This window comes from Sander lucioperca, chromosome 7, assembly GCF_008315115.2.
Source record: "Sander lucioperca isolate FBNREF2018 chromosome 7, SLUC_FBN_1.2, whole genome shotgun sequence".
NCBI lineage: Eukaryota > Metazoa > Chordata > Actinopteri > Perciformes > Percidae > Sander > Sander lucioperca.
In genome coordinates this window covers 33,759,548-33,782,396 of record NC_050179.1, presented here as the reverse complement: position 1 = coordinate 33,782,396, position 22,849 = coordinate 33,759,548, and the positions used below count along the sequence as shown (strand labels likewise).

General features: G+C 41.4%; 1 protein-coding gene across 6 annotated transcripts in view; it reads right to left on the bottom strand.

The window, feature by feature from the left end:
• Nucleotides 1–22,849, bottom strand: part of cadps2 (Ca++-dependent secretion activator 2) — a 224,676-nt gene that overhangs the window by 138,829 nt on the left and 62,998 nt on the right. For all 6 annotated transcript variants that reach the window (XM_031279714.2, XM_031279716.2, XM_031279715.2 and 3 more), the window contains exon 3: nucleotides 5,437–5,769. In XM_031279714.2, the coding sequence (XP_031135574.2) occupies nucleotides 5,437–5,769 (333 nt within the window). The remainder of the gene's footprint in view (nucleotides 1–5,436; nucleotides 5,770–22,849) is intronic.

Here is a 22,849-nt window from a genome sequence, read left to right as displayed (position 1 = left end):
GCGTTTTAAGGCATCTGTCTCGATAAGGACCAAGCCTCCCCAAGTTTTAGCCACACCACTCATCTTCTTCATTATCTACATTGGTTCTCTGTAGCATTTAATCACGACTCTAGTGCTGTTCTAAAATGGCAGTGAAGAGAACGGCTTTGTCCTCCCTCCAAGAAAAGTCAAACCCTACCCTCCTCCTTTGCCTCTGGACGATTGGCAGAGTCACTGTCCAGTTTCCACCACAGACTGACACCACACACCATGCTGGCACTTAGGTTGCTTTCACACGCACCTCGTTTGGTCCGTTTAAAACCAACCCTGGAGCGCTTGGGTTGGATAGCCCGGTTGGTTTGGGGCGCTGTGAGAGCTCACCCGAACTCTGGTAAACAAACGAACTCTGGTCCGTTTAAAAACGGGGGTCTCGTTTCTCTTCCAAGTGAACTCCAGCTTGGTTCACTTCAGGTGAGAATGCGATCCGACCAAAATACAGAAAGCAAACCAAAAACAGAGCATTTAATAGCCTGCAATTTGAACCTTGCGAAGAATTTACGAACTTATATATGATTTAAGGGACGGTAACTTTCAGATCCGTAAGCTGTTCTAAACACATCGCTGGTCGTCTGTGTGACATCATCATCTCTCTCTCTCTCTCTCCTTCTCTCGCTGTCTGTCAGCTGCTCATTGTTTGCCTTCTTGTAGAATATTAGAAACACTAAAGCAGAACCAGAAAACCCAAGACATTATAGATAGGGATGTCCAGATCCGATCACGTGATCGGAAATCGGGCCCGATCACGTGGTTTCAGACTCGATCGGAATTGGACGTTACCTCCCGATCAGGACTCAGATATATATGTATACATATTCTCATTATTTTTTAACACATCTATAGTTTTGCGGTGGCACAGAGTTAGACCCTTTTGACTCCACACAGAAACAGCAACGCGTGCGGCATGACATCACTTTGTTGCAGAGACGCTATTGGTTAAATGCCGGCAAAGTAGAACACGGAAGCAGCTTGAAGCGGAAAGCGCGAGTATGTCTGCAGTCTGGAGGTATTATAAAGTTGAATTATTATACAAGTATCGGATCGGGACTCGGTATCGGTAGATACTCAAAATCAAATGACTCAGACTAGGACTCGATGGCATAAAAACCTGATCGGGACATCCCTAGTTATAGATGTGGTGTTGCTGCATCATGAAGTGTCAGCGAGTTTCGGATACTCCTTCCAATGACGTGTGTTTACAGTGTTTGGTGCGTTTGACAAAGTGCAGTGTGAAAGCAAACCCAACCAAGTGAAAAATGCAACGTTAGAACCTCACCCCCGAATCGCACCGAGTCCACCGAACTACAGGTGTGAAAGCGGCCTAACTTACTTGAAATGAATTTAAATGCATTTACTGTAAGTCGTTTTGGACTTCCTGACTTCCCTAACCTGTTTGTGGCACTCAGCCCCAACCCCAATACTGCCTTAATTTAAGGTGTGCGATGCTCTTTAATTGAATGTGTTCTTAAATAAATCACCCACTTCATAAAGAGTTCAGACTCTTGTATGTAACACATAGTCTTGCACACTTGCTCTTTATCTTACCAGGAACTGCACTTTATTTCGCTATATATTTGCAGTTGGTGTTTATCTTTTTTTTTTGTATTCTTTTTGTATTATTTGTATATGATATCATGCATGTTTCTTTGTCATGGCTGTTGATGTGTTTTCATCTTTTGTACTATATGTGTTGTATATTGTTGCCTAACTTTGGGTGTACTTTTCTTTCTTTTTTTGAGTGGAGCTGCTCGGGAAACACAACATTAATTTCAGTGTATCTTCTCTATCTTTCGCTTGATTGGCTATTGCTTTTGTATTGCTAATAGCTAAGAGTTTTTAATTCTTTATTAATTTTACGTGAATATATTTTTTGGTTTTATGTCCCGCACCATAGATTGCTGCTGCTTTGTTATCAATGTGACCTGTGCGTTTAATGTCTGCCTGCAAACCAAATTTCCTCCTGGGAAAAAATGAAGTTGAACTTTCCCATTATCTCATAATATACTGTAAATGGTCTCCGGATTAACGCCCAGAATTCCACACGCACACACAGCGAAGATAAAAAAGGAACACATATTGAAAGCCCATGAAACGCTATTTCCTAAAGAAAAAACCAAATGCTACTGACATGAATACCTGTAAAATGACGGGTGAATAAACCGAACAAAACCTCCAGCTGAAGAATCAGTTTTATTTTATTTTATTTAGTCAGCCCCTCTATCACTGCCAACTGAAAAACGTTGATAATTCGTTTTTTCCGGCAGTCTGTGAACTTTAAAATTTGACCTTTCAGTTTCAGCAGATGGAAGATGACTGAGGTCCCAGCAGGTCAGGAGACGGACTCTGAGGAACTCAACAAGACCTGAACCAGTCAGGCTGAGTGGTGTGAATATCTATTATGAATGTTGGGAGGTCAGAGGTCCACAGCTCTTCTATAGCTGGTAGAGTCCGTGATTTTATCAAGACACATATTCCCAGCCTCACATTGCCAGACCTTCCTCCACAGCTGTGGAGGAGGGTCTGGCTAGTCCACACAGCATTCTGGGATGGGAGAAAAATGTGCTCTGGTTTATTGGAATTTCTTTAAACAAATCACAATCATCTTGAGTGGTGCTAAGCACCAGACGGAGCCACAGTGACGCTGCAAAATAGCCTCGGGAAGGAACTAGTTTTGGTGGAACGTATGTTCGTTCAAAAGTTGTTTTAGTCGTGCAACAGAAAACTCAGATTGGACAGATAGTCTAGCTAGCTGTCTGGATTTACCCTGCAGAGATCTGAGGAGCAGTTAACCAGAGTCCTCAGAAATCCACCGGAGTTTAGAAAGCCAACACAAAGAAAGAGGAAGGTAACGGACATCTGGCCGAAAAGAGTGACAACCGGCTGAATTTCCGGCACCACCTGAGCAATGCGAGAAGTGGGACATTGTGGATATAGACTACAGGAAGAGTATCTTTATCTTTATACTTTAGTAATAACCAATACTTTCCAAACAGTGTTCATACATTCATGTCTATTCTTTCCCCATTGAACTAATCTGGTGTAAGATTATTATAAACGTTAGAATAACATTTTAGTTTCTGTCGCCCCATGAGGAATTCTAAGTAATGACAACAAAACTGTTGCCGTGATACAAGCCTTCCGTGGCCACGCAGAAGAGGTCATTATCTTCACTCGAGTTTCAGTGGTGGAAAGACACGGACGACACAATCTTCTGAACATAGTCATACTGAGAAATACAGAGAGTTGTGTGATGTTGAGAGTCTTAATTAGCTTTGTAGCAACTCATTTGGCAATGGCTTGAATGTAACGGACGTTCATTAATGTCAAAAAGTTACGCACTAAAGCTTTAAAGCTGTCGTTTTTGACACAGAATATTTGTACAATTACTTCAGTCATGTGCTCCCACAGAGACTTGAACCTGCAGCTGGTTACCTAGCAACAAGACGCAGAAATACAATCCACACAGAGACAACATGAAGAAATTTGAATCATGCAAACAAGACTAACCTAGCCTGTCTCCGCCCTCCTACGTACTTCCGCTCAATTTTCATTTTGCTTCAGTACACCGCCTGGGTCTGTGGTACATGCTTGGGTATTCTCCGGACAAATCTTTGGCGGTCCAATCAGCGAACAGAGGGAGTGGCTGAGAACGGTGACGTTGAGGCTGTGCGCTAGAGTTGTAGTTCTGTAATGGCGGCGGAGAAAGATGCGAGCGAAGCTATTCGGTCCGTTGTGGCAACGCTGCCGAATATCCAGAAGTTAAGAACAATCTTTGCTGAGTTGTGTTGGTGGCCATGATGTTGTGGTCCTCCTCCCCACGGGGTTCGGGAACAGTTTGATTTTCCAGCTCGCTCCGTTAGTGGTGAAGGAGTTAGCTAAGGCTAATGCTAGCGATGCTAAGCCAACGTCACGACCAAACGTTAGGTTACGGCAGATCCAGAGTGGCTCTGGGCAGATCCAATAGTTTTAAACTTCAACAGAGTACCCGCCTTCAAGGAAGTTAACACTTGTCAATGGAGAGTGGCCAGACTCTCTGTACAAATGAAATGTACCAGAGTCTGGTAGGACCAGGCTAGTGTACCAGAGTCTGGTAGGACCAGGCTAGTGTACCAGAGTCTGGTAGGACCAGGCTAATGTACCAGAGTCTGGTAGGACCAGGCTAATGTACCAGAGTCTGGTAGGACCAGGCTAATGTACCAGAGTCTGGTAGGACCAGGCTAATGTACCAGAGTCTGGTAGGACCAGGCTAAGACTAACCTAGGGCACTATCATTATATTAATAAAACCTGAAGGACTGACAATGACAAAATAATGGTTACTCATTATGCTAAAAGTTACACTCACAGTTGCGTGCTCTGGTGATTTTTAAATGTAAACATTCCAGTTAAACTGAATGCCAAAAATGAGTATTATCATTATTAACTTAGCATAGTGTCATGGCTGTTTCAAAGGCTTAAAAAGATCCCCTTCCGAGCATGTTGTAAGACAAACATTTTTTATTTGTGTCTCAAAAGCAGCAAAGAAACTGTAATTCTGATTTTACTGAATTTTTTTTGTTGCCTGTTTTCTGCGTAGACTCCCCTGTAAACCTGAAAACTCATGTTCAGCGTATGTTTAGCCCCTTTCTTCCTTATGCTACAGTCTTCATTTTAACTCAGAGGGCATGTCGGCACTCTTACATGTGAACATACATATCTGGATGGTGCTCACTGTGTCGATTCAGTGACCGTCTAATTATTAAGCAGCAGGGTGCTGAGAAACTGAGACCTTCATGATGTTCTGCAGACTCCTCTACTAATGAGGCCGTTTGCCCTGAGGAGGAACCGTATGAATTCACTGATCCAAGTTAAATTTCTTTTAATCACAAGAAATGTTAGTTTTTTTGGTAAGAAGGCAGCGGCAGTCTGAAGGGCAGAGGTGAGAAAAAAAGGAATGACTTTGTCTTTGTAGAGAGAAATTCGCGGTTTTCAACAATGTATTTTTTAATACAGCCAAAGTGTCTCTACAGCAGCCTCTAGTGGACATTAGAGGAACAACCAGGACCTAGGAAGTGCACTCAGCCTTGCAGCCAGTTTTGTCCAGTGGCCACTCGCGGTATTGCAACGAAAAAGTGATGTGCATTCTTCTTCTTCTAGTTTTTTGAGGAATGTCTCATGATACATTGTCTCTAGAAGTGTATTATTCAACTTTTGTTTTTGTTAAGGAAGTAAAAGAAAATGTGCAATACTCAATACTATCAAATCGCAATACTTCACTAGAATTGCAATAAATGAAAATCCCAATACAAATCGAGTGGGCCCCCATGTAGGGTGAAAGAATCGGATGGGGACAAAAGCATATCGTCCCAGGCCTAATAGTGTGTGAATGTGTCCGTGTGTCTGTTAAACTGTAGCGGCTCACCTGGCAGGCGTTGTACAGCAGCTGGTGCTCGAACTTGCGGACGCCGAGGATCTGCTGGAACATCTCGTACAGCTGCTCCTTACTGAGGATGAGCTCCGACACGGCGCTCAGGTGCGCCCGCTGCGGCTGGCGCCGCATGTCCTCGTCCCCCCGGTAGATGGCGTCGTACTTGGCGATCCAGGAGCTCAGCACGGTCTCTTTGCTCAGGCCGTCGATCTCCGGGAGGCTGCGGACGCGCCGCTCAATGTTCTTCTTGAAGACCTCGCGAAAGTCGTTGGCCGAGCAGCCGCCACTCTGAACCATCCGGGAAACACGCTCGCTCTTCAGGAAGCCCTGCCGAGGAGAGAGATACAGGATGATAAGCACTTACAGCCCGACAACACCTTTCAGAGTTTCCCCCCAGTGTATTGCAAGCCCTTAAGACCTAAGCCATTGGGCTTTTGTTTTAAGATTATTTTTTGGCCATTTTTAGGCCTTTATTCGATAGGACAGCTGAAGAAATGAGAGGGGGAGAGAGGGGGGGGAATGACATTCAGAAAAGGGCCGCAGGTCGGAGTCGAACCCGTGCCCGCTGCGTCGAGGAGTAAACCTCTATATGTGGGCGTCCGCTCTACCAAAGAGCTATCCGGGCGCCATTTTAATGTATTTCTAAGACGTTTTTTTAACTTAACTACAGTTACAGTGGGGCGGCTAGTTGGAAACTTAGGTGTAGTTGTATTTTCAAAGCTTTTAGCACTGACATAATGTAAAGCACTATGGAGTTTGTCTTATAGGTTTTTTTAAATTCTTAATTTCGCGATTCCGTCCATTATTTTGTATCTCAAACTATTGGGCTCTACATTAAAGCTGCCATCAGTCTGTGACTGATCCCAGTTGGGCCCTCGTCGAAAAAAAAAAGACACTTGCCACCCGGCCTAACAACTTTTCTGGGGGAAACCCTGCCTTAAGTCTATTTATTTAACCTTTATTTACTCTGGGTCGCCCTGCAATTTCTTTTTAACCTGGCTCAGCTTTTGCCGCAAAAGCACTGCACCTCTGTGTGGGCGTTGCCAAACGTTTTCGAAGCACCTTTAAAAGGAAGACGCCGACTTATTGAGACTTTAGCTTATTCACCTTAGCTTAGTCACATGAGACACAGCCGTCTTCTAACCGTATACATACTGGGAACTATATTCTCAGAAGGCGAAGCACTGCTACTTCTGCTACTTGGGCGGAGTGATTAGTTCGCAGCACCTGAAGCCCTGTGGTGAGGAGCAGAGAGTTCCCCTGGAGTTCGCTGAGAGTTGGAGTAAAAGAGTCAGCAATTGCTAGATAGTAAATGCATAGTTTACAATCATGGGTGTTCGCTGTATTGTAAAGAGCCGCGACAATAAACAGGGGAGACCAGGTAATACCATGATTTTGTCACTTATTGGGAGCAGTAGGCTAGATGGAGCCGGTTACCTCCAGGATCTGTGCTAAGCTAGGCTAGCGGTGGGGGCGTCAGACAGAGTTACGACACGCACGGAGATGAGAAGGGTATGTATGGACTTATCTAACTCTGGGGGTTACGGTGAATAAGACAAAGTCCCAATAAGTCGGCGTGTTCCTTTAACAAAGTTCCGTCGCCCTTGACTTCAACCTGTCCTTGGATTAACCATGACCTGAATGACGGAGAACCTTCACAGACACGATCTTCATGTTCATGTTAGCTGTTGTCTATATACGTCATTTACAGTTGAAATGAAGGCTGTGGTAGCGATTGCTAGTACCAGTTAACCCAATTTAAGAGTTGTTATCTCACATGTAGCCATATTTCTTGTCATCATTTTACTTTCTCTGACACATGGAAATTTGTCCCCGTTCTTACTCCGGCCTACAAAGCTCTGAATGGCTCAGTTGTTTTCACAACCAGGAAAACAACCATCAATCATATAAGACTTGCTGAAAAAGACTGAGATGTGGGTGGTGAGTCAGAACCAGGCTAACATATTATGGCTGCACTGATGTGGGACTGAACGGAAATACACCACAGGAGAACACATCTTCAGGATTTACAACTACTGTTGTCATTCTCAGACACTTCTCACTTGTGGGGCTACACTGCTTTGTGAATTATTCCCACGCCCAAATCTGTCTTCAGTCATTTTTTAGGATGTCTGTCGGATGACAGTTGGAACCTCCTCTAGATGTTTTATGAATACGTCCCAAAACGTGAGACTGGATACAGCAGAAGTAAAAAAAAAAAAAAAAAAAAAACATAAGTTATCAGATTTGGGTTAGTGCTAGGGCTGCTTGAGTATGAAAAAAAAAAATCCTAATCACAATTATTTTGGTCAATATTAAAATCACAATTATTTAAAAAGAATTACTCATGGACTGTTGCAAAGATGTCGCACAAATTGAACAAATCAACAGTGAAAACACCTTGAACTGTGACATTTCCCTTTTATATTTTTGCCGTTTGAACTTTTTGAATTCCTCTTCATTTCCATTTATTGCACAACCCTGGTTTGAGCTTAATTGAACACACTGGCATAATAAAAACATTAGACCGATTCCTTTTATTTAGATTAAAACGCTCTTCAGAAAAATACTTTAACTTCTCAACCCTTCAGGAACCATTTATAAAAGGCTGCTGAATGGCTAAACACCATTTTCCAAACTCTTGTTCAGCAATTTGACTCTGAAATCACCAAAACATCCAGACCGCCCTGTCCTCCTCCACACAGTTACTCAGTGGGTCTAACTTTCTGTTTCGCGGCCGGCTCAGTTGGTAGAGCGGGCGCACATATGTAGAGGTTTACTCCTCGACACAGCGGAAGTCATCTGTCCTGAGAAAATAAAGGCCTAAAAATAAAATCTTAAATGTTCTGGTTCATTCACATTTGTGGCTTTTGGCAGAAGTTTCTTTATCCAGAGCGCCGCTCACAGAGTCTGACAGAAGAATGTGGCTCAGAGTGAAGCAGCAGCTCAGTGGGACATTAAGCAGACTCTCAGCTGGCCGTTTCACCTCCTCCAGTTAGTCTCTCCGAGACTACGAACAGCACAACATCAGAGAGAAAATTATTCATCTAATGGAGGCCGAGAGCTCACAGACCGCCAGCTGAGGACTGCTTGAAATGAGAAACAGATACGAACATCAATCCGGACCGATAACCGATATTTGGAACAGATATGCTTTACTTAAAATTAAGATTTTGGAATGGCACAAACTCCAACACAAAACTTTATTTAAATGCTTCAAGCAATTATTTAATAAAGTAGAAACTTTTAACATAATACCCAACAAAAGAGAGTCAGACAGTGTTGTGGGCGGGACATTAAGTTAGACTCAGTGGTGAGAGAAACAGAAGCAGAGGGACGGACACAGAGCTGTAGCCGAGCCAAAGTAGACCACTCATTCATTAACTTTATGGGTTACCAGGCAACTAAAACGGCGATACAGATAATCTGCAAAATGCCAAAAAAAACGGCCCGATAATTGTCTATCCCTACTTTCCATCTTCTGACGTGTCCATTCATGTCCTTTCTTGATAGATTCCATCGACCCAAACTCTCCTGTATTTGACAGACTTCAAAATCTACCATCTATTTACATTAAATTAAAGATACCAAAACTGATTCTGGTAGCCTTTTGATCCCCTAGTATTATGTCTGACTCTCTCAACCCCCCCACCCATCCCAAGTCACTCACCTTCATCCTGGACTATACATCTGCCCACTGCACACACTGCTTAAACAGCTTTTTTGTATACATGCGTTTCTGTTTCTGTATGTATTGTTTATTCTGACTAATGTTTAATATGTTTGTGCATGTATGTATGTCACCAATCACCAAGGCAAATTCCACGTAGGGTTACTAATGTGGTATATTATTTCTGATTCTGACATTAGATCAGTCTATAGAGTCTATTTTTCCTCCTGCGGTGCGTTGGAGGCAAAAGAGGTTAAAAAAACTGTCTACTCTAACATAGGGTCAGTTTCAGCAAATATGACAGAAAGTTAGTTTTATAAGGCTTACCTACTGCATCTTTAAATACATCAAATTAAAAATGAATATAATTAAAACTGCCTAAAGTTATAAACCAGTGGAATACATGTAGCAATTAAACTCCTGGGAGCTTTGCAGGTACAAAGCATGAAAATCAAACAACCTGGCCAGACCTTCATGCAATTATTTCATCTTTATGAAGCCCAGTGGGAGGGAAACAGGTTTTAATGTGTGCTTCAGCCGGCAGAGATTTCGTGTGATTATACATAATGGATAAGTTCTCTCGGGGGCAGAAACATTTGGCGCTTACCCACTGCTAGTACCTGCTCGGCTCGACCGCGGTGCCCCGTCCTCCATTTTCCATTGCAGATTTAGTACCGCCTCATGCGAAAGGCGAGCATGGCTGGTCGTCATAGCGACGCCGCAGGAAACTGCCGTGACCTAACACGACACACATACAGAACGTCGAAGGTGTGTTGTTTTTGACAACAACTATTTAAAAATGGCGAGTTTGTTCAGGACACGCCCATCTGTCGCTAGCAATGATGACGCAGTGATTAGTGACGATTCTCTCCGACCAATCAGTAGTCTGCAGGTTTTCACTAGGGCTGAACAATTTTTGAAAATAATCTAATTGCGATTTTTTCCCCAAATATTGCGATTCGATATTCGATTATTTTTTTTAAGCTCTTTGTCTTCTGTATTATTCAACAAAGAAAAGTAATATAATAATTTATAGTATGAACACACAATTACACACTAGACAGTTAAATAAGTAAAAATATAGTATATATCTATACACACACACACAACAGTGTAATTTTTTACAGTGCACAGAGAGGAGCTGCCTCCAGCCCCTCCCCCTCGTGAAGTTGCGTGCTGCCGTGTGCACTTGTTCAGAGAGGCTATCGTTGCGTTAGCTAGTTGCTGGTGTTCTTGCCGTGGGATTAACTGTACTAATAAAACTGTTGAAACACCGCGGCCACGCTGCTGTGAAAGCTCCCCGAACGTCATTTATCAGTCTGATTGTTACCCCTCTCAGTGGCAGCTCCTCCACTCCATATCTTTATAACAGAGCTAACTGCTAACCGGAGCTAACGGCTAATCAGAGCTAATCGTTGCCAACCGAGCCTTCAGTTCTGTGTGTCTGTATCCATTAACTGCATGTATAGACTGAAGCCAGAATAAAACCCTTCATTTTATTAAAGTGGCTGTATAAGTTTTAAACTACAACTCAGAGTTGTTTGAATGACAGAAATCAGCTCAAGGTACGGCGTAGCGTTAGCGTGCTAGTTGATGCTTTCTCTGCGGAGTGCAGACTGATTTGCTCTCGCGAGTCATGTGACCAAATCGCAGCCTTTGCGATTAGGAAATCGCGTTTTAACATATCGCGATATTATCGCAAATGCAATTAATCGTTCAGCCCTAGTTTTCACGTCACCTTTTGGTATCACCTCAGCTCGCTTGGTACCTCAACGGAGGTGGTACTAAAAAAAGTACCTGTTAGCAGGTACCAGGGACTTTTTTTCTTAATGGAAAACCAAAAAAGAGTGAGTAGAGTCGAGGCGAGTCGAGCAGGTACCATGTGATGGAAAAACGCCAATTGAGTCTGCAGACAAAAACAGATGTGTGAAGAAGCAATGAGAAAGTAAGTGGACCCATTCAGATACAGAAATTAGCTGTGTATGATTACATTACAGTAATACACTGTAATACATTAAGAGAATTATATACTAACAAAGCTTTTATTAGCGTTTTCTTTTATATCTTTATCATGTTCAAACTCAAATTATCTTCCTTTTTTTTTATTAAACTGCAGCTACAATAATCTTACTAAAAGATAAGATGTGTTGTTCATCTTTTTATTATTATCAAGAATTCCTCTGGAGAAACTAAAACCAACAATGAACCAATCCTAAGTATTGTGGGTATCGAAGCCTGATGCATCTTATTCCCCTGTGCCATAGAGCTCCATTTTTGGAAGGAAAAAAATACTATTAAAAACACATCAAAGAGCCACACTGCTGCACTGGCTGATGGCCACGGTTGTTTATTATAAAAACAACTCTGAGATTGTATTTTGAGTCTCTGAGAGCAGCTCAATGTCGGGGTGACAGCCAAGAGAGTAGTTGACCTGAAGAATTAAAATTTTATTTAGAAGTGTATTACGTTACAGTTAGTAAGAGTTGTTATTGTGGAACTTAGGCCTGGGACGATTTGTCAACATAATCGGCGTAATCGATTACGTAAATGTGTCGACGCATCACGTGTAGAAATAAAAAAAAACAAAAAACAACATAGCTGCCTCCAGCAACAGTGCACGTATGGATTCCTAGCGAGTTCAACAACACGTTGAGAAAAAGGCTCGCACACGGTCTTCTAAAGCGTGGGAGTATTTTACTCTTAATGCCAACAACAACGTGGTAGTCTGTAGACTTTGTAAAATGCATCCCTGAGTCAGGATAACAGCAGCAAAACACTGTAAGTTCTGCTCACCTTTTTGCTCTGCTCCCTCTCCCTCCCAAGTAGAGTTTAAATTCTTTGCCCGAGCCTGAACTTGACCCACGGGCCGGGTCGGGACGATATTTCCTGCCACTATCATCGGCAAGGCCCTTGATCAAGCATTTGTGTTTTTTGAATCATTACTTTATTAGCCTAATTGGGTGGGGAGAAAGCTATGCCTCTCCAGCTTCTCCCTTGACTTGAGTGTGAGGAAAACTGTGCTAAAATCGGGTCTCCCCCGTCTGTAGCACCGTCTTCGATAATTGCGCAACCAGGCCAGATTGTTTCAGATATCTCACAAGTCCTTTATAACGTCAGTTATAACGGCCCACGTATTAAAAAACTGTCGGGTTTAAATCGGGCTCGGGCTCATAATTCCAGTTAATGTGTCGAGCCAGGCCGGGCTCGGACACAACGTTCACGGGCTCGGGTAGGGTCAGGCTTGATTTTTTGGGCCCGATCTAAGCTTTACTCCCAAGCATGTGCAATTATAAACAGGGACACGGATGTGTTCCCAGTAGTACGGTATGTTAGTCCGTTGATTTGGTTTACCATCATCATGAGTGACCCAGTCGATTACAGACTGTTATATTAGACACTATACAACTTGCCTTATGTTGGATTTATTTGATACATCTGATTTCATATGCTGCTTAAATTGCACCTTTTTTTTTACTGTAAGATTAAAAGGGAGAAGAGCTTGGATGCTAAACAATATTCATTATTTTACCTACTACTGTTAAAAAAAGCAAATACAGGCTACTCTTTTTGCACTTGCTCTGTTTAGTTTAAGTTTTTATTTTTGTATTCCTCCTGAAAGTGACTTTATTTTGTGGTTGGATTGATAGCCTACATCTGGCTTCAGGCTGCACTACAAATTCATTTGACTTGAACAGTGCTGTGTTAAACAATTTTAATAAATAGAGATTTGAACCTTATTGAAATTTGTTTTGTGTAAATTGTTAATAATTGATGAATGGGAAAATAATCGCTAGAATAATCGTTTGGGGCAGCCCTAGTGGAACTACTGGAATCAACTTAATTAACATACTGAAATGTACTTTGGTTGAGGCTCGCTGCTCTTTTCTTCATTTGTCAGCAGTATTACAGAACAACTACTGGCCCGAGGTTCATGAAACTTGTGATATATTCCGGAAAATACACACTTTTTACTCACCTTCGTTAACAATGCGAGATAGGGCATTTGCGTTGCATTCATGTGGTGTCGGAATAATCAGAAAAATGAGTTCACCATCATGTTTCATGGCTCACCTCATCCGCTACCTTATCTCTTTGTTTTTACACAAATACTGGAAACAGCCATCAACGTCCATCTTGTCCATGTTGTTTCCACAACTAATGCAGTGCCCGTTTAGAGCGCGTGCCTGTTTGGATTGCTTGGTTCCCAGTATTCCAAGTGCTCAAAAATTGACGCCTGGTCGGTGGCTCTCAGCGTCAGATACCGACGCACAAGGCAGACTTTAGCGTCTGTATGGGGACGCACCGGGCAGAGCAGCAGCTTGACCACGGCTCTGTAAAATGACGTGGTGTGAAGACCGACAACGGTAAACAGAAGTATTAAAGAGCAAAAATCCACATAAGGAGGAAGGTCTGGGTGGTGGATGGGTCCAACAACACAAGACTTTCACCCAGGAGACAGACAGACAGACAGACAGACAGACAGACAGACAGACAGACACACACACACACACACACAATACTTGCTAAAGCTATAGCTATAGTTTCTGTCGCTCCCATGACGAATTCTAAGTAATGACGGGTTAATGGCATACATGTAGGTTTTGATTTGTAGTCCATTTCATACTTTTCATTAATTTACCCACAAAAATCACACCACGTGATCAGCTTTCGTGAGGGTTCACAACGCAGCCTCATGAGAGCAATAGACCTGCACAGCGTGACCCAACAGCAGATGGCGAGGAACTGCCGCGAAGCTACGAGAGTAACGGCGCGGAACAGATTTCACTTGAATCTTAAGAGTCTCAACTAGGATATAAAAGAGAGGTGAAATAAAAGAGAGATACCACACAAAACATGTGGTACCTCTAAATGTTTTGGTGTTGAAGGAATCAGCTGGGACATTTTAAATCAGCGGGGGTTGGGGGTGGCGGTTGAGAGACGACACGCAGACAGTCCTCTTTATGGTGATGAATGGAAAGGGGCAAACGTTAAGTGGATGAGGTGGGATGTGACAGATGCAGCTGCCACCAGGGGAGCCTGCTAACAGCAGCTAATTGGCCTCTCTGCATCGCTCAACACAAACTGCTCTGAACTGCAGAGGACAACGAGACATTAAACTGAAGAAGAGGAGACAGGAAGGCCAAAAACCATAAAGCTGAGTGCTTCAATTGTTGACACTCGAACGGAGACCGATGGAGACAGATGTTGGGAGTTCTCGAGTGGGATTAAGCCGTGAGGCTGCAAAATGATGGGCTGGTTTTAGGTTCATTTAGTCGGCCAGGTGGGACAAGAAGAAGTTTTGTTTAAAAGCACACTATGCAAGATGTGTACCTTAATACAACAGCTTCAAAGTCATTTCGATGGTAAACGAACTCGTAGTAGGGCGGATGATCCCGATAGCAAAGCAGGGGGGACGCCGCTGGCAAAACCAGCAATGCAGGTTTGAGAGGTGGCGCCGCGCCAAATCTCGCGAGAATCACGACTTGCCTCACGGCCCGACGTCACATACATCAACAACATATAAGAAGCAGCCTCTATGTACGACACTAGCACGCATTTCAGAAGTGAGTCATGGCAGAGTCGATGAAGAAAACAAAGTCGGAAGAGTCAAGGAAAAGAAAATGAGAAACTGACCGTGTGAGGAACCGGACAAGAGTCCCACTCCGTCAGGCTTTCACTCGTTGGCGAGAGCTAAAAAGCAGCAAAGCTAACGTTAAATACAAATACTCCACAGCGACTCTAGGGGTCGCTGTTTGACAATAATGTAAACTGCATAGTATGCCTTTAACAGTCAGCTCAGTGTTTAATTCTCAGTTCAGTAGGTAGGGAGGAAGGCTGAAGCCAACAGTGACCGCCCACCTTTTTTCGGCTCCGTCTCTGGAAGTGTTTTTCCCCATCCAATTGTTTCATTGACGTATCGAAAATTGCTTATATATAGAGTTTTAAGTCTGGAACCAAGCCAACCAGCTATGAGATGAATAGTGAGCATAACACATTTGATTCGGCGCAAAAAAACCTTCAAAACGGCAAAAGAGGCAACGGTACAAGACCGTGTACAGAAACTATCGTAGATTCCAATGGTAGAAGCTCGCTCTAGCCGTTCGTTGTTTCGCGGGTACGGTAAACGTTTCTATGGTAACAGCGAGTTGGACCAATCAGAGACGCTGCTGTTTAGCTTAGGATTGTGGGTAGTGTAGTTTTTCCTCCATTAAATTGCAGATAAAACATGTTATTCTTAAAACAAGGTTGATTTCATTCGGACTTCTAGCTTCTACAGGAGCAGAAACCTTCGTTTCACAACCACGTAGCTGAGGTCTATTCTGTCTGATAGCGATCACCCCCTTTACTCGGATTTTCAGACTTTGCCTTCTGGCTCCAGGTTCAGATTCCCTGTGATTAAGAGTAATATGTACAAGCACTCCTTCATCACCCCCCACAGCCATTTCACTTGTAAACTCGGTCCGGTGGAGGAGGTAGTAACCCCTCAATTCACTTGGCAAAGTGTGTAGTTTAGTTAGCGATATGATGGGGTTTGTGTGGACGGTGGTGATGATGGTGATGATAATGATGTCTATGCTGCTGATGGAGACAATTTGTGTTACGATGGAAGAGATGTTGATCATGTACTTAAACATGTCTGGTCACTTTGCACTGTATTGTGGGTATTTGTGGCTGGGTCCTCATTCTGCTGCTTTTTTTAGATGTTATTGATGCTGTGCTTTGAAAACTTGGAAATATCAAAGTCAGTAACCAGTGACAACTGTTGATCTTCTAGCCCACTGGTACTCAGGTCACCCCCCCTCCCACTGGTACTCGGGTCACCCCCCCATTTTTCATGTATTGTACCTTGCTGCAAAACCAATTGCCCTCTGGGGACAAAAATAAAGTTCAAAGTTGAAGTTGAAAGTTCAGCTCTTAATAAGCCTATTAACAGACAATGAAAAGAATAACCAGGGAGCCAATAAACACCTGTAACACAGCTTGATGAAATCCATAAAGGATTAGAAATACTGAAAAATGTATCCAATTACAACCAATCCAACATTTTCTTTAGCTGTACAGTAAGTGATAATGGTGTGAGCCGGTATACTGGTTTTACTATAAACCGTGGTAAAACATACCGAGAGAGGACAACATCGCAGACTATTTGTAAAATGAATGCAGTAAAATAGTTTTACTAATAAGAATGGGTAAAATTCCAGTATCCAGATTTGCAACGCGGATCGAGACCTATCCACACAGACTCCAGGCTGTAATTGCTTCCAAAAGGTGCATCTATGAATTACTGACTTAGAGGGGATAAATGCTTATGAAAACAAGTACATCACAATTCTACCATTATTATTAGCTTTGGATAAAAGCATCAGCTAACTGAAATGTAATGTAATTATTAGAGACAGTCCGATACCATTATTGGCTTCCCGATAGCAATTCCTGACCTTGCGTATTGGCCGTTACCGAGTACTGATCCACTACCAGTGTGTCATATATTTTATTATGTTTTATCAGCTGTATGCTACGATCCCTGTATGGATGTAATATGATTTCTATCTTTGTGCTACGGCCTGGCTCAGGTTAAACTTTTTGTGAACATTAACTTTCTTTTATTATCCAGTTTGACAGTCAGTCTTAACGGAAAAATAAACTGCTTTAAAGTAGATTTTTTTTCAGGGCTAAATTACGTAGTATTGGATCGGTGCATAAACCTTAATACTTTCCGATACCAGCTTTTTAGGCAGTATTGGAGGCTTTTCCGAAACTGGTATCGGTATCAGAACATCTCTAGTAATTATACTGAACTGTTGATCAGTGACAAAAAAAGCTAAAAAAACAAAAAAAAAACAGAAAACCTTCAAGGGCCTTCCAGTGAATCCTTTTAGTAGGCACTATATGAGTGGGATGTCAACAAAATAATACAAAATCTACAAATTGCAATAAAGTTCAACAGGTCAAAGTTGAACAGGATCAATGGTGTAGTCTACGTGATACGCAGGTATACGCAGTATACCCACTAAGAAAGCTCTAGAATTTCCATATACCCACTTAAAAATGCCCAATGACACGCAACAACATACTTTCCATTATATTTTTGATATATTTTCAATTATCATCTGTGTTCTTTTTCTTCACATAGGCTAAATAAATGTATTTCCACCGTAAATCGGTGCATAAAAGTGTATCCAAATACAGACGTTTTTATTACATCAGTGTTTTTTGTTTCTTGTCATCAGCTCTCCTCCCTGCTGGTTTTCATTCTAGTCATTTCATTTGACACTATTTTCTACCCAGCATGCAATTCAATTAATGAGCAGAACACAAAAAAACAACACTTATTTCCAAGAACAGCTATTTTCCAAGAACAGAATTACAACCCACTGACCAGACTGAAAAATGTTGCCGTATCTTAATCGGCCTGTCATGATGTGAACCTTTCACACATCAGCCTGTCTCAGCTATCATCAGATGGTACAATGATAATTATTTAATAATGGTAACTGGCATGAAAACAGACTAATGGAGGAGCGAGTGGCTCATTAATGAGCACAGATTATCTTTCCATGTCAGTATGATTACAGTTTTTAGTTCTTTGGATTGTTTTCTATCTGAGCTGAAATGGACAGCAGATGAACACAACTCTGAGGTTTCATTACATAAAAAATGATCATGTTGAGTGTTAATGTGTTGACTTGGAAGCATTGACATCCAATTCACTGTGGCCTGCAATTACCCTCATGCTCTGTGTCAATGTATAAGAGGCCTAAGCTACCACACACACACACCCACCCACCCACATACCCACTTTGTAAAGGTCACTCCCTTCTTGGGCCTCCTGTCAGCCCGCTGGAGGTTCTGACCCCCCCCCCATGCAGACGCTCTTTGACTCTGGATCGATGACTCCACCATCCCCGTATTGTACACTATGCTAAGGCCAGACCATCCTTTTTCAAACTGAGACCCTACAATCTCCCAAACACTGTTTTTGCTGGGGGGCTGAGATTGCCCACAGGCTATCAAAGACTGTTCCCCAATACCTAAAAATGTGTGTTATTTTCACGGCCACATGCACCTTTCTATAGTTAGTGTGAGTGTTCAAATTTGGTTTTCTTTTCATGATGTAGTTTTTATTATTATCCTTACTTTGTTTTTTTGTTTTTATATTGTTATCACCCATTTTTGTCTATTTTTGTTCAATGTTGCACAGTAACCATGGTTTTGAAAGGCGTTTTATGAATAAAGTTTACTTACTTGCTGTACTTACTGACACTTAACATGATGGACCGGCGATCAAAACAAAGGAACAGCTCAGGAGGACGTCATTACTCCACGTTATCTTTACATAGTAAATATTTGATTGCTGCTATATTAAAGTGACTATATGTAAGGTGTCTGCCTGGATCCAATTTTTCCCGCTCAGTCACAGAATGACTTGCAGCAGGTAGACGGCACTACAGTAACACATTCTGATGGGTCACAGATTTCTTTGTAACACCAGAAAGCCTGTGTTAGCGTGTCCAGCTGTAGTTAGGGCTGGTACTGGGGCAGGACCATCACAGAAAAGAAGGAAATTAAATGAAGAACTAAAAGCTAAAAGTAAAAGGCAAGACAAAAGGGCTCGATGGTGTTTCCAGGGTTTGACATTAACTTTTTGAGACACTTGTCCTTTGGACAAGTACATTTACGTTTCACTTGTCCATGCACAAAAGTCACTTGTCCGGGTAAAGATTTATCATTTTATAAAAAATGATGTTGTTGTGTTTTGCTAATGCAGAATTCGAACAAACCGTTGAAAGCATCCAAACACTATCACATTTGTGGGATGAGCAGCAGCGCTGAGGTTCTTCCACACACTAATGAGGCTCCTGTTTGTGAAATGAATAAATTGTTAAATTGCCAATATGTCTTGTTTCTTCAAACTCCAATCATCCAATCCACCAAACACCAAACGAGTCAATGGCAGAATAAATTGTTTGGCATTGGCAGAGAAGATTTGGCAAATTTTTCGTGGGTCCAACCCACATACTCAGCGCTGCTGCTCACCCCACAAATGCATGTTCCTTACAAATAGGGCACCATTTGAAAGGGAACTCAACAGGCTTTCCAACAGTATAAGATTTATTGCCAAAAAGCATTGTAACCAAGAGAAATAATCTACCAAACACAAATGTCCTTACTTTTTGTGCTAAGTTTAGTTTACATATAGGGCCATATATTAGATTTTTGTACGAGAAAGTAGGGGTGGAAAAAAAAAATAATCGAAAATCGCATGTATTGAGATTTTTTTTGTGACGATTTTAGAATCGCTTCTTTTCCCTGGAATCATGATTTTATGCCTCTTTTTTAAACCAATGATTGACCTTAATATTTTGTGTTTATACGGTACCGCCGACGCCGACCACATCATATCCGTTTCCAGCAAAAGAGCGAAAGCAGAAAATGCAGAAAATCCATGTTATGTTCTAGGAAAAGAAAATCACAATACTCAATTCTATTGAATCGCAATACTTCTAGTATCGCAATAAATGAAAATCACAAGACAAATCAAATTGGCACCTATGTATCGTGAAAGAATCGAATCGGGACAAAAGCATATCGTCCCAGCCCTATGAGAAAGTGAATGAAAACAAAGGCTGGGTTAGCCTGAGGACTTAAGAGTCAGACTGAACCATCAGGCGTGTGCAGATCTCTGTAATGAAACACTATAACAGAATCTGTTCGTCAGTCAGACTGCAGCCCTCTCTCTGCCGCTCTCTCTATTTTATAGGCTCTCTTCCACTTTGTCTGGCGACACAAATGTCAGCCATTATTACTAATGAATCGATCTGCAGGAGACATCCTCCCTCCCTGCTGCTCGAATTAATTGGGGCTTTAACTTTTGCACTAAATTATTTACACAGCAGCAGAGAACCGGGCTGGGAGACAAGAGATTAAAGACACAGGCGACAAGGTGTTTGCAGCCATCTAAACGTCGGTACAGCTGCTTAAGAAAAGAAGGAAGACCATCTGATAGAATGGCACCGAGGATCTAACTTCAACAGCCCCAGGTTTAAAATAGGGAGGATCAATTGGTGGTAAAATCTTCTGAAAAACTGACTTTTCTGGAAAGTACATGGACATATTTTCTTGAAAAAAAAAAAGACAATAAAACACATCGCTGCAGTCATGTTGAGAATAAAGACACTCCACAAACTCATCTATTTCTGAACATTCCTTTATCGGCACAGCTGGAAAGTGTTTTAGGCCAGATTTCTCACTCGATGTATACATTGAACTGTTTAACTGTTCTGCCACAGCATCAATCAACCTTTCTTTCAAGTGCTCCGCCACCATGGGGAGAGGAGCTGTGGATCATCACCGCTCATATGTCCCTTCATGCATAAAACATGTTTTAGCTGGATATTAAAACGTCTCCATCGTCTGCTTAAACTGTCAGAGAGCCAGAACACTTCATATATCAGCATATAAAAAGTTTTTGATTCTGTGGAACTGTAAAAAAAGATACATTCAATTCATTACTGAGAAAAACCAAAGTCAGCAGAGCTGGAACTATGTCTGCAATAAGATCAGCAGATCATATTCAGATTTAAAATAAAAGATATAACAAAAAGGTCTGTGTGGAAGTCCAGTTTGAGCAACAAATACGAGTTTGAAGGTTGTTTGTCTAAAGTGACATACAACTGAGGTTCAATCTAAAGGCGCCTGTGTGCGACAGTCATATAAGTCTATTGCATGTTACACAAAAAAGAATGAGCCAAGTCCGTTAATATGAGCATAGATTACTGTGAGGACACATTTTAGAAATGTTTCGAAGATGTAAGCAAGATTGGACAACAACAATTACTCAATGCGACCACAATTAAGCCGTTATCAAATGTGACGCTGACATTTCTGTGATAAGGTTTAAGACAAGAACCCAAAGTGTGAATAAATATGACTATGTTGGAACCTGTGATAACTCATCTAAAGGAAGTTCTTAATTAACTAGGTTTTAATCTCTGTAAGGCAGACCTTTAGTTTGATCAGTTGCAGGATATTAATTGAATCAAAGGAGAAGTAGATCTGAGAATCATCTGGTAATATATGAAATAGTACCGGGCCGAGGACTGATCCCTGTGGTACTCCATTAGTGAAATGGGTAGTAGAGGATTTACATTCCCATGGAGTCACATACAGGTCCTTTCAGAGATAGAAATTAAATCAATAAAAAAAAAAACTACCCAATATGCACTCCCAATGCCAGAAGATTGAAATGAACTGGCCACTCTCAGCTTCTAGAATATTATTAAGAACCCTTACAAGTGCTGTCTCAGTGCTATGACCCAACTTTAAAACCCGAGGCCATTGCCATGATACATAAACTCATACAGAAAGATACTGACATACACAAATTGAAAACTGAATTACAATCTACAAAAGCAAATGAAAATCACCTTTTTATATATATATATATAGCAGCCAGTGTCCAGATATCCAGATAAATATTGTGAATATTATTTCAACCCGAGCCCAGCTCTAGCTTATAGTGATAAAGGTGATTTTAATTTGCTTTTGTAGATTGTAATTCTGTTTTCTGTTGAAAAAGCAGTTTTCAGATTACATTATGTGCTTACATAATTGCAAAAGGGTTCTCCAATGTTTTCTCAGTTAGCCTTTTAAAATGATATCAGATAAGTAAACAGAATGTGCCTTTGGAACATTGGATGAATGGTTGCTGATAATGGGCAATGTAGATATTGCATTAAAGATCAGCCACTTCTTTCTACAACAGTCGAGAACCCTTTTGCAATTATGTAAACACATAATGTAATCTGAAAACTGCTGCCCTGATTAAAAAAACAATGCAACTGATCTCAGCTGGTATTCTGTCTGTAATGGGGTGGAATGGAAATTTCGAAGTGACCCCAGACCGGTAGTGTATATATATACATTCATGTTTAGCAGATGGCATGAATATGTGTGTGAATGGTTCCTGTTGAGTGGTTTGACTAGAAAAGCCCTGTATAAATGCAGTTGTGTTAAAAAAAACACATAATAAATTGTTTTATATTCTTAATTTGAACTACGGATAATAATAAAAAAGATGAAATGATAAAATAACATCACAATATGATTTAAACAAACTATCTTGTCAAGGCAACTGTACACCTTCACTAAGGATAATGCAAACACCAATATGACTCCAGAAGAAAAAAAGTCACCACTGACTAATTTTGAATCCTGACAATCTAATAAAGAGATCAAATAGACAGAATGACTGATCACAAAATTACACAAACTTTATTATCAGTTTGACTGTGACCGCAAGGAAAATTACTTCTGACTGAAAACATGTGATCACTGAAGAAAACCAAACAATAAATGCATTACTAAAAACAAAAAAACAGAGTTGTTAAAATGTGAGTTTTGTTTTCTACCTCAGATTATTCAGAGTTTGGTAAATTTAGCAGACAGGAAGCAGGTACTGATCCAGTCTTTGTTAGCATGTTTGTGAGCCTCTGATTTAAGTGTGGAAGCTCAGTTTGTTAGATTTGACAGAGAGAAACCTTGACTCGAACCTCCCACAGTGGTGGTTTTATTGAGGCCATGTGTCATTTTGTGAAGCTTGTCATCTACCAGCTAGAACTGATCTGACAGCGTTTATTCTAAAAAACCAATTACTTCATATTCAATAAAAATCTGATGATGTGCAGATTAAAAGGAACAAGCATGGGCTTCTCTTCCTGCCTCCAGCGAAGCTGC